This window comes from Equus asinus, chromosome 27 (genome assembly GCF_041296235.1).
Source record: "Equus asinus isolate D_3611 breed Donkey chromosome 27, EquAss-T2T_v2, whole genome shotgun sequence".
Lineage (NCBI taxonomy): Eukaryota > Metazoa > Chordata > Mammalia > Perissodactyla > Equidae > Equus > Equus asinus.
This window is the reverse complement of record NC_091816.1, coordinates 6,649,790-6,662,394: the sequence shown is the minus strand read 5'-3', so window position 1 is coordinate 6,662,394 and position 12,605 is coordinate 6,649,790. Positions and strand designations below refer to the sequence as shown.

At 48.1% G+C, this 12,605-nt stretch overlaps 1 protein-coding gene across 2 annotated transcripts; it reads right to left on the bottom strand.

Moving 5' to 3' along the window:
- Positions 1–2,101: 2,101 nt before the first annotated feature.
- STAR (steroidogenic acute regulatory protein) lies at positions 2,102–12,518 on the bottom strand. 2 transcript variants are annotated; one of them, XM_070500081.1, is made up of 9 exons: positions 12,405–12,518; positions 12,116–12,260; positions 8,397–8,645; positions 5,774–5,887; positions 5,331–5,458; positions 4,051–4,209; positions 3,725–3,909; positions 3,027–3,120; positions 2,102–2,532 (listed from the first exon to the last, which is right to left on the bottom strand). In XM_070500081.1, the coding sequence occupies exons 3-9, from the start codon at positions 8,458–8,460 to the stop codon at positions 2,419–2,421; spliced, it is 858 nt and encodes a 285-aa protein (XP_070356182.1). In that variant the 5' UTR covers positions 8,461–8,645; positions 12,116–12,260; positions 12,405–12,518; the 3' UTR covers positions 2,102–2,418. The 2 variants fall into 2 exon arrangements, with proteins under 2 accessions (XP_070356182.1, XP_014686594.1); XM_014831108.3 differs by lacking the exons at positions 12,116–12,260; positions 12,405–12,518 and having other exon boundaries at positions 8,397–8,750.
- Between the last annotated feature and the right edge of the window lie 87 nt (positions 12,519–12,605).

Sequence of the window (12,605 nt, the reverse complement as noted above, 5' to 3'; positions counted from 1 at the left end):
TTTTTAATACATCAGTGGCAATGTTGCTGTCCCAGGATTGCCCCAGAGACTTCCCTGCATAGAACTTTCTGCCTAGGTTAATAGGTAGAGTGGTTCACCACAAGATAGGTCAAATGTTGCCAGGAATCACCATATATTATGCATATGTTATGTTTAAGAAGTTTCCCAGATTTCAAGTGACCGTTGGTATCTTAACACAGTAGCTCTAACTAATATATTTTGTCTCCTAACGAATCACTCAGCCTCTTTATTTTGGCTCTTTCACATCTGTTAACAGGAAACCTAACAGAATCAGTATGATCATAGGCTGAAGTCTCAGCCTGTCACCCCCGGACACCTTATTCATTCATGGCTGGTCTTAAAGGGCAGGTTTGGTTATAAATCTTCTGGATCATCAGAGTTTGAAGAACTCTTAAGAAATTGAGGGTGGTATTATTTAAAGGAAGCTGGAGGTAAATTCTTTGTAATATAAATCACCACATATATAACTTGTACACTCATTTAATTTGAATGATAAAATTAGGTTTTTGTACATTTGGCTTTCATAAGTTAGAGGTTACAGAAATAATGATTTTGCCTCTTTATACTTCATATTCGAAGTGTCTGTCTTTTGAGAAGTTCATTTGAAGGGCTCAAAGAATATCCACGCCCATACAGTCCTGTATAAAATGGTTTCTTTAAACAGATCATCAGTGACAACTTATTTTATTCCAATATGAAATTAAACAAGTGGGAAAATATCTCTCCAGTCACCTCAAAGACACAGTGCGTAGTTTGAAGAAGGCAAATTATAATTGAGCTCAAAACCATGGTGTGTGTTGAAAGACCATTTCTTTACTTTTGAAACCAGAGTATGTATTGCTTTACCCATCTTCAAACAAGTGACCATTTTTCTTAGCTGGGAGTGGATGGTAATTCTGTTCTAGAAACACCTCTACAGCTCTCTCTCTCACACTGAAGCTCCTGGAAAGATAAACAGTTTGATCTATGCCAAAAATAGACTATTCTAACAAACAATCAGAATAAATAATAATACCTCTACCAATTGTAAAATTTCAATAACCTCAATAAACATGAGCATTCCCACTACTGCTAATTTGTTGAATAAGCTAGAGCTATGTTTCCAAATTATGTTCATAATGCTCTTAGAACTAAAATGGAAAAGCTTTAAGTGGTAATGTTGGTTTTTCATCCTACTTGCACATTTTAACAAAATAATCCGGTCCCGATTTATATTTTCAAAGCAAAAAGTCTCTGAATCTTGGAAAGGGAATTTGCTAACACCATATTACCCCTTCTTCCAGCCATCTCCTCAAAATAGTAAAACACTGACCTACTAAGCAGATAAAGTGGCAGCCCAAGCCAAGCTGAAAGCTAATATAATAGAATCTGAACTAAAGATTCAGTTCCATTTTTAGGTCTAAACAATCACTACGGGAAAATAAAATTTGTTTTTATCTTGGTAATGCCGTTCGTTCTCTCATATTTGGTACTGTCCTTCCTTTTAATTAGGTAAATAAAAATCCTCAGTCATAATCTTCATCTTGAAATGCTACCAGTTGTAGAGTTTAAGAACTGATGAAGGCTTGTGCATATCGTGGAAATTAAATTTTTATGAAAGATTCTGGTAACTGATTCTAGTCGAATGACATAACTACCCAGTAGTTTTTCCTTTTAATGAGCTAGGGGATTTAGTTTAATTAAAATCTTTGTCCAGGACTCCTTTAGTATGCAGTTGCAATTTACTAGATTTTTTTTTCTAGGAGCAGAATTTTAAAACATGCACAGACTGAAGTTTGTGTTAGTTATGATTCTTTATTCTGACTTGCTCGTCTAAGAAGTAGGGGAAGCAGTCTAATAATTAGTTTTGTATTTTTCATCAAGAAAACTTGGACTAGGCTTTTAGCAGGCACCTGCTGTGGGGAGTTGCTTGTCCAGTGGAGCAGCTCTCTACCTACTTGGTGTAGGAGGGGAGGGTTGCCGGAGCCCCTTTGTAAGACCCTGAATGTCCATACACACTGCCTGCAGAGAATGGAGCTCTTGAGCCCGTAAAGCATGAGGTCCCAGTCCTTGTATTTAGCACCTCTGCACCCCGTATCAGCCAGTAGCATTTTTAAGATGTTTTCAGGTAGACATTAGACCCAGGAAAAAGTTTTACAAATATTTTGGGACCCTTAACCTTCATTTCGTAGCTAATCAGTGAAGAAGCTAGAAGTTTCTTCTAAGAGCCTTGTCCCCATTTTCTTGGTAGTAAAATTTTACCAGTCTGAGTCCTATTACCATACTCTAAACATACTTCCACCCCACACTATCCTCAGATAAAGATCTTAAACAGACGTTGAGGCTTCTGGCAGGGATTTTCCTGATGAGCATGCAAGCCAATGCAGCTAGGAACAGTTGGGAGCAGCAAGTTGGTCTTTAACACCTGGCTTCAGGAGCAGGGCTGGACTCCAGGCGCTTGCGCAGATGGTTGGCAAAATCCACCTGGGTCTGTGAAAGGACCTGGTTGATGATAGTCTTTGGCAGCCATCCCTAGAGGAGAGGATAGAAGAATTTGGCCCCCTTGAGGTTGACGTTCCAGTCTAGACACCTCTGTACCCTATCACAGTGTGGGCTGCCTAGGGCTTGGTCTTCCATCTCTGTTTATAGGTGCAACCGTGCAGTCGACCAGGGTTAAGGGCTGCATTACTGCCCTGCTGTCAAGACAAATTTCAACCCTCTTCCCAGTCGGGTGACCCAGAGCTAGTTACCATATCTTTTTTGGGCCTAAGTTTCCTTCTTTCTAAAATGATAACTATAACTACAGAGTTGAAATTTGATATGAGAGGTAAGATGGAGCCATTTGCAGGCTTTTGAGATGATGGGATAGCAATTAGGCCATTAGTCAAGTCTCTCCCTCTCCAACAGTCTGATTCTCTCAAAATGGAAGAGGAGTTTTCCTGATCCGTGTCAGACAATGTGGGAGGGGTAAGAGTCTATTTTTCTCACCACTACCCACCCACTGAGCAATCTCCTGTGCCCCTCACCTTGAGGTCAATGCTGAGCAGCCAAGTGAGTTTGGTCTTTGAGGGACTTCCAGCCAGGGGATGGAGCACCATACAAGTGGGACCATGCTCAGCTCTGGTAAATGAAGAGAAGTAGTCAGGAGGACAATTCAGAGTCCTCTTTTATGCTGACAAGTTATACCTGCCACATTTCTCAAGTATCTTGTCCTCCAAATCTCATCAGAGAAGTATCCTTTGCCAAGGGTGATATTTAACAGTTGGCATGGTTACCAGCTCATTAGAACAAATGGCTGGTTGGAGCCGGACCTGGAACATGGAGGCCTCCTGTGGTGCCTTTTAGTTGCTGGATGACTGGGAGATTGGGGGAAAAGGTCCAGGGTGGTGGCTGGGGCCCCTGGGAAACTCAGGTAGCAGCTATGTTCTGAGTGGTATGGATTATATTTTCATCAATAGTACAGTCGTACCTGTTAAAGCTCAGCCCTACCTCTTATTTTAGGAAATGATTAAGGTTCTTAACCTTTCTGGGAGGGGAGGGACAAACTGGGTATATAAGTAGGGCCAATCTTGCCTTCCTCCCACTCTGGAAAATGAGAATCTTCCTTTGTAAAAGGAACCAAGGACTGGTTTCTTGGAGCCAGGGATTCATCACACAACTGGCAGGTGCATGCCCAGAGGCCTGTGTTAGGAAAGGGAGCTTTTGAGCCTGCTGTCAGGATTACCTGATGACACCTTTCTGCTCGGGCATCTCCTCAAACTGTGTGGCCATGCCAGCCAACACACAGGTGGAGCCTCGGCGCTTGGCACAACGCACACTCACAAAGTCTCGGGGCCCCACAAGGTTTCCTGCTGATTCTGCAGCCAACTCATGGGTGATGACGGTATCTTTTCCAATCTTCTGCAGGACCTAAGGCCACAGGGAAGCAGAATCACTGCTCAGCCAGTGCTCAGGCTAAGGCTCCACCCACAGCTTGCAGCCCAGTCTTTGGCCCGCCTTTCATGCTGGGCTCCCATGGGTCCCTGCCACCCACACCTGGACTCTCCTCACCTTGATCTCCTTGACATTTGGGTTCCACTCTCCCATGGCCTCCATGCGTTCCACAAGCTCTTCATAAAGCCTCTCCATGGGCTGGTCCACCTCCACCTCCAGCCGGAATACCTTGCCCACGTCTGGGACCACTTTACTCAGCACTTTGTCCCCGTTTGCCTGTCAGAGAAACGAGCTCCAGGATAAAGGTTAGACAAAAATATTCCTAGCCTAGGGCATGTAGACAATGCCAGGCAAGGCAGGAAGAGGACCAGCAAAAAGAAGTCTTAGCTAAGCATGAGGAAGCCTGGAACTACTTCTGATTAAGATGGAGTAGGTAATCTTTCCTCCACAAGCCTCATCCATCTGCTGAAGACTTGAGAGGTAACCTGCGGCCCCCTTGGACCCTTTTTTCTTGGTGGTACATTTTGGGTGCGAGTAGGTCCAACTGAAAAGGCCCTTACTCGACTTCAGAAGCTCAAACATCCTGAGAGACACAAACCTGGGAATGGGAAAAGTCTGGTCTACAACCAGTTAATGACATACTTAGAATGTTGAATGGGATCTTAAAGATTTTCTTAGTCCACTACCTCATTTTATACCACAAGGATGTAAGGCCAGAGAAAGTCAGTGATTTGCTCTGAGCTAAGAGCATTCCTAGAGCTAGATCCCAGATTTCTTGACTCCCAAACTAATAGTCTGTTAGAGAACTTGGAGAAGTTTTACCTGAACTTTGGGCAATGGGCAGCATGCAAGCTTTGGCTGAAGATAAAGCCACCAAAGTCTCAATAGAGCCACTGGCCTTTAACATTTGCCTTGTTTGTTACTAGTTCCCAGTGAAGGTGCAGTGCTCAGGAGTAGAGAAGAATATGGCCTCGGGCCATCCGTATTCTAGTCTAGCCCTGTTGCCGGTGAGCCCAGATCATCCCAGCAGGCTCAGCTGTCAGGCGGGCTGAACAGCACAGACACTGCGCCTTGGCACTGGAACTTCTGACCCAGGGTGATGAGGCCTCTAATGAACGCGGAACCCCCATTGCATGGTCTCTGCTGAATGCGTGGACAATGCCTTTGAAGGTTCCAGGATATAGGAACAGTGTTTCTCAAACAGGAGTCTCTAGGATGTCTTTGATAGGGGAAGGGAGTATCTGAGGATATATACTTGGGAAAGGAAAATTCTCGAGTTAAAACAACCTTGCTGCCCTGTGACTACTGCATGAAGCAGGCAGAGCAGAGACCCTCGCTGACCTTGAGGATGGCGGTGGAACAGTGAGGAAGTGCAGTCCCTCCATACCCACCCTTACCTGCTGGTTCTCCTCCTTCCAGCCCTCCTGGTTGCTGAGGATGCCCAGGGCCTTCTGCATTGCCTCCTCTCCCTGCTGGATATAGGCCAGCTCCTGGTCGCTGTAGAGAGTGTCTTCTAGCTGAGAGCCTAGATACACACCCAAGGAGAGAACCAGCTGCCTTCTGGTCCCCTAAGCCTCCCACAAGCTTACATCCTTTTGATCTCTGGATCTGCTCTTTCCTCTGAAGAGCCATAGGGTCCAGTTGGCAGGTCAAGTTAGACACGTCAGCTGCAGGCAACGGGAGGGGATCTGGCCTTGAGGAACTCCATTCCTATCCTCTCAAAGTGAGTGAGAAAGGCCTTGGTGGGGTGGGGTAGGAGAAGGAACCTGAGCCACATGCACAACGTTTGCACCCCAGAGCCTCCTGCCACTGCCAGAATCCCAGAAGCCTCAGCACTTACCAAGCAGAGAGCTCTGACGCCGAACCTGGTTGATCCACCCACTCTGGGTCGGGCCCCCAGGTGCCCGCCAGTTCAGCTCCTGGCCAATGGCCAAGGCAGCTTGGTGCCTCAGCCCTGCGGGGAGGGAAGAAAACTGTTGCTTAGGAGGAAAGCCCTTTAGAGATGGATCATCCCACCTGTTTATCTTGTCACAGATAAGGAAACTGGCTCAGCAACACAGATTCCTAAGCAGGGACCTGAACTAGAGTCAGGTCAACTCCCAGTCCAGTGCTCATTATACTGCATCAGGTGCCTCCAGGGCCAGGAATCTACTGCCTTCCTTCTGGCCGGGCAGGCCTGGTCCTACCTGGAGGCAGGGGCTGCACCAGAGCCTGCTGAAGTTTCCTTCTTGAAAGGGAGAGAGGCTTTGTTCAAGCAACCAGAAAAATTCTGCTATTGCCAGGAGCCGTGGCTACATCATTTGATCGGCTGTTTGACAGGGTCCAGCCGATTAACGCCGAGGGGTGCAGGGTCGCCCCTTGGTGAAGAATAACCGGCCAGCCCCTCACATAGTTCTGAAACCTGTTCTGCTTCTAACTGCCCTTCATTCCTTTTCCTTTCTTAACCTCCAGTTTTCACTCCTTTGGGTGGCTGCTTGGGAGGCACTACCTCCCGGGAGAATTAGATATAGTAAGAGAACGTGACCACCTGCAGGTAACTTTCAAGATATTTTTCTGAGAGCTAATTTCGTTTGATGCAGTTAATTAATGGAGGAGCACACAGTCCCCTTTGAGACAAGCAGAAAGGAATCCTGCCCAGATAAGATGTCGAATTAGGTTTATGGCCTCCATCTGGTTAATGTTTCCTTCTCCCTCCAGTTCTTTGTCTAAATATATATATGCATCGTCCTTCTAAGTTTGCTGGTTAATTGGATATTCAAGAAGTATCTATATATTATTCTTGACCTTCTGCTTTCTGTTAAAATGTTATAGAGGTTTTCTCCTAAAAGCAATAAATAATAAATAATTGATGAGTAGAAGGGCCAAGGGGTACAGGGATGCCCCTCGGTGAAGAATGGCCGGCCGACACCCCTGATATTTTCTGAATTATATGCATGCTTTCTATCAAGGTTATGTCTATACTTATTTCTGTTTTTCATTCTTGAAGATATATAGTTTAGCTTAGCTTTTCAGCCCTTTACTTTACTAACAAAATGATATTTTCTCCGGCAGTGTGCTTAAGGGACTGTTAGTTCTACAATCTAAAAGACAAAGGAATGCTTTCACCCCCTAAAGGGCGCGGGAATGTAAAGATGTTTAACTGCCTGCTGAGAATGCAAATAGCCCTGGGGATAAGATACCCTGGAGTCGCCTTTTGTTCCCATTAACCATCTACACTAATGGCGTAAATGATTGAGGGAGGCAGGGATGGCTCCCCCAGGATGTAACCAGACAAACTGCTGTCCTGTCCGGAGGCCTGGACCTTCTCTCTTTGATTTAACTTTACCATGAATTACAATAGATGTCTAGGTACCTATCTCTTTTAGCTCAGAGGCAACAAACACTAGTTAATTGTGGAGAAGACTACCATTAACCTTATGCTCTATAGAATAGAATGCTAATAAATATTCTTGTGCTCGTTTTTTACTTCCTTATCTCTCTGAGAATATTTGTAGAGCTATTTCTGTACTAATCTTGAAAAATATATAAACGCCACTTGTGCACAGTAAAGCTGGACTTGCTAACACCAACCCAAGTCTCACGTCCTCTTTATTTTCCCCTCATTGCGCCGACGCCGTCCATCCCTCAGGAACCTGGACTCAGCTGGGGCGGGACTCTGGCATGCTACAGAAGGAGAATTAAAGACACCTGTGCCCTCATGTCTGCATAGCTGCTAGCAGCTAGGGTCCTTTGCATGAGTACCTGCTCAGGGTGCCACTGGAGTCTGAGCCAGGCGAGTGGATCTAGTGAGAACAGCCCTACTGCTGGGTGCAGGGTTTTAAGCATGGCTCCATCTCACTAGTAGCTAGTTCAACACTGTGTCATTGGAAAGGACTTGTTAAGTCCTTGTGAACCTTTCAGCGACAGCAGCAGATTGACTCAAATGACCCTGGGTCCTGATTAGCTCTACCAAAGTGGCCTTGGTAACTGGTTTCTGCCTCCTGACTGTGCAGTAATAACAAGACCGCCTGCCCGCCTCACTCTCTCTACCTCACTCTTTGCTGCCTGGCTCCCTCTCTTTCCTCCCCCTCTGTTCCCTGCCCCTGTCTCAGGCTTGCCAACACTCTTTTTGGAGTCAAGGCTTACTCCTGCCTCTACCACCAGCTAGGACTTTCCTGCTACCATTGGTACCAATCCTAGAGGAAGGCAGTCAGGAAGAGTTCAAGAAAGATTGGAGCCCTGAAGGGGAGACCAGAAATTACAGAATCTAGAAGGGACACAGGCATCTTAGCATCCAGCCCGGTTCTTCAGGTGGGAAAATTGCAGTCCCGAAGGGAAGGAATTTGCGCAGGCTCACCCAATAAGAGGCAAAACTGAGATCAGAACCTGAGTGGACTGCCCCCAGTGCAGCACTTGCCCCACTAAGCCACCTTGCCTGAGAGCTCCTGGTCGCCAGCCGAATGCCCCTTCCAGAGGGCACTCACCCTTCATATTGCGCACATGTCTGTAGGAGCTCCCAGCGCACAGCTTAAACGTCGCGAGGAGCATCGTTTCCAGCCGCGGGCGCAAATGTAGCAGTGCTGTTGCTGCTGCTGCTATTGCTCCTACTCTTAAGGGGAGCTTCTTCCAGACCTCCTGAGCCTGTCAGGATCTGCTTCTGGGTCCTGCAGCTGTGGCTGGGAATGTGTGTTCATCATCTTAAATGCCTCAGCTGAAGGCTGTTGCTTCATCATCTAGAGATAAAAAAACCATCACTCACCGTACAAAGGAATGGGTCAGGGATAAAGGGATAAAGGGATTGCGGGATTGCCTCACACTGCAGCTTTGGCCATTTGTGGGAAGCGTGGCAGGGGAGGGGGGAGGTTGAGTGCCAGGCACCAGTCGATGGAGGGGAGAGAAAAAGCAGCAGCTGAGGTCAAGGCAGTTTAGAAGAAAGTATACACCATCTGACAGTGGTTCTCAACATGTGAGTCCGGCTTCCAATGCAGATTGCTAGCCCTCATCCTTATAAACTCCAGATTTACCAGGCCTAGAATGGAGGCTCTGAAACCTGCATTAAAACAATTCCCAGGTGATTGCCGTGCAGGTATTCTGGGAACGGCACTCTATGCTTTGAGAAACACTGCCCTGGGAGTGCCCAGGGTATCTGCTAAGAGAACTTAGCGGGTCAGAGCTGGTAGAGGCCATCCAGCTCCTGGATGAGGAGCCTGAAGTTCAGAGAGTGGAGATGACTGGTTCAAGGTCAAACAGCTTGTCAGCGGCAGGGCTGGGACAACAACACACGTCCTCTGACTGTCAGTCCATCTTTACACGGTTCCTCCTGCAGTCCCCAGAAACTTAGTGTTCAATTATTCTGTTCAATTATTTACTCATGCATTTATATAAGCAGCCTTTACCAACGCCGTTTCCAGAGTAGTCCCCTTCTTAGGCGTTTGTGCTGGAGCAAGGATGATCCGTCAGGGCTGAGTCCTGAAAGCTCGCAGAGCAGAGGGTAGAATTGGCCAGAGACACAAAGAGAGGGGACCAGGGCCCGGCCATGCCCCGCACCCTTCCGCACACTTTCCCTGAGTACCCTCAGCTGAGCAGGCTGCACCACAGGCCTCGGCATGAGCTGAAAGATTGAAAAGACAAGGTGTTGGGGTGCTCACTCTGCAACTGAGGAGAAAGGAGTTAACATTTCTCTGGATTAGGGTGAAACTGTGCCTTGTACCCACAAGGTTAACATGGGAAACAACCAGTTTCTGAGCTTGCCTTGCAGAACGGCAGGAGGAGCGCTGATAAGAGAGGAACTTGCTGACAGCCGCCTACCTGCCTATGGATCTCGCAGGAACTTTGAGAAGCTAAAATGACTGATTGTAAACTTTAGACGTCAGAGACTGAAAACTCAGTACGTGGAAGACAGAATAGATAGTCACGCGTGTGCGGAGAACTTCAGCCCCAGGGCCACATGCTTCCCCTCCCCGCCCTAAAACCCCAGATAAAAACCCTTGCTTGTGGCTCTTCCAGGAGTTCAGGATTACAGCATGAACTGCCCATTCTCCTTGCTCAACACTTTGCAATAAAATTCCTTTCTTGCACTACACTTGGTGTCAAGATTGGCTTGCTGTGTGACGGGTGAGTGAACTCACTTCAGGTCCAATATCAACTCCAGACTTTGTACTCTGGGGGCCCTGTGCTTTAACCAGGGATTCAAGGTGGCCACGTCTCCTCTACAGTTCCCAAACTGTCACCCAGACCCCGTGAGGGGATCCCCTCCCAGCCTGCACGCTGGTCTCTGACGAAATCTTTTCCCTTTAACGTTGACCTTGAGGTTGCTTTTAAGCCAGATTAAGTGGGAAGGATATTGGGGGTCAAGAGAATCACACTGGATTTGCCCCTGACCCAGGGCCTGTCTCCTGTGTGAGAGAGTTGTGTGTCCTGTCACCACTGCATGGAGGCAGGGGGAAGGCCTACAAAGAGGGGAGCAGTAGCAGGTCCCCACTGACTCTTGCTGTCTCCCTCACTCCAGAAAGGAAGAAAGGCACAGGACCTGGCTCAGAGCCAGGCTGCGGTCCTGGAGCCCATACAGAGAAGGGTGAGTCCCACACCCCCCATTTCAACCCCTTCCCAAGCAGCGTGATGGGTCCAGCAACCCAGAGAGGCCCTTGTCCTGGGCTCCTCCCTGAGCAGTGGCTGCCTGGGGGCTCCCAGCCCATCCCTCGAAGCCCCCTAAGGCCTGTCCTCTGCTTGAAGCCTTCCTTGACCACCCTGACCTTCTGGAATGACTCGTTCCTCTGACTTACAGCCTTATGTCTGTACCACTAGAAGGCACCATCTTAGTCCTGATTTGTGTTATCGGTTTGTGTGAGTGTGGTTGTCTCTTCTGGGGAACTGTTCCTCCCCGAGGCGGGCGCCAAGTCCACTTCCCCTCCCAGCACCTGGCTCCAGGCAGGGCACAGAGCAGGTTCTTGCTCCTCTATTGGGTGACCAACTGGGGAAGCCGCTGGGGGTGCAGGTGCGTCCTTTGACTTAGGAAACCTGCCTGTAGGCTCTGTTTACAACCTTGCAGAATCCCAGAAGACGGCAAGGGGCGAGGCTCCAGCCTGTGCCAGGAGCCCTTTGCCTTTCATTGACACGGACAGAGAAGGTGCAGAGGGCGTGCTGAGAAGCCTGGATGCCAGCTACCCTCCCTGCTTGGTCCACGTGCGCCATCATGCACATGTGTGCCTCAGGGGAGGTGGTGGGGAGGGGGTTATTATGAGATAGGACATGCAGATAGTGTTCAAGGTCCCGCTGTTGCCATCCTATGGAAGGTTATGGCCATTGTGAGAGGGGAGGAGGTGGTGCGGGGAGGACCGGGGCATACAACTGTTGCTGATGTCAGAGGCTGCCATCAGCCATCAGGGAGGGGGTGCTGGTGACCTCCCCCGGGGCCAAGGCTCTCTTCTTCTCTTCATCCTTTCCAGGCTGAATGACTAGTTAACTCTCACTGTCCCTCTGAGCAGTAAGGTGGGGAGAGCATCTGGGAATTTCCTCTGGTTCTGGAGGTCATCTGTATCTGGCTTTGCTTTTTGATGAGGGCAGAGCCCCTAAGGGAGGAGACCAAATGGACGCAGCAGGCCAGGAAGGAAGATAACCAGGGATCCGGCGCAGGGAGTGCAGAGTGCTGGAGAGGAAGTCCCCAGGGTCAGGGCAAGGAGCAGGGCTTTAGAGCAGAAAAGAGGACTCCGCTCATTCATTCAACAATCCTTTATCAAGTGACCACTGTGTAGCTCTAGACTTATGAGGAAAAATGAACTGTAAGACCCAGTATGGGGAATCGTAGAGCAGCTGAGGAGTTTTGGAAGTACAGAGGATCGAAGACTTAATTCCCCGGGGGGGAGAGAGGAGTGTTAGGGAAGACTTCTGGGAGGAAGCGACGTTTGAGCTGAGTGGGGAAAGTACATCAGGAGTGAGCCAGGATTGAGACAGAGAGAGGACAGGGTGCGGGTGTTCCAGGTAGAGCAAATGGCCAACGTCACGGAGAAAGGACTGGAGGAATGTTTGTAGGGTGTGGTGGGAAATGAAGGCTGGAAAGAGAAACAGATGGCAGAGTATGAAAGGTGGGCATGAGAAGATGCCTCTGCAGGTTCCTAGGATGCTGAGACTGAGAGTTGAGAAGGGGGACCTTGAGCTTTTCTGGGCCCTGGCTCAGAGGAGGTGAGTCCTGGGCAACACTACTTACTTTTTGATTTACTGGACTGGCAGTGTTGGGCTGCTGTGAGCTGGAGTGGAGAAAGCACAGGTTTTGTGTTCAGACTTCCAATCCTCGTTCCACCACTTACTTTAGGATTGTGAGCCTCTCACTTCCTCAGTCTGAACTTCCTTTTCTGTAAAATAGGAATATGTTTTCTCTTTCTTTTTGTAATCCTCTCCGGGTGGTTATAAGGCTTAAATAAGGTAACAATACATCAAGAGCCCACAAAATGAAGTCCGGACTTCTTAGCCCATTCTCCGGACCCTCCAATGCTCACCCTGGCTTTCTTCGCCAGCAATGCTCAGCACGCTCCCGAGGCGTCTGCCTACAGTCTGCCCATGCGTGCCTTCTCCACGTTCAAGGTAGCTCCCAGTATTCTCTCTCCTCCAGTGCTTCCTTTTGGGCCCCACCTGACTCTACTCTTTATTTTTTTTTTTAATTTTTTTCATGGATTGGAAGATTTAATGTTGTTAAGATT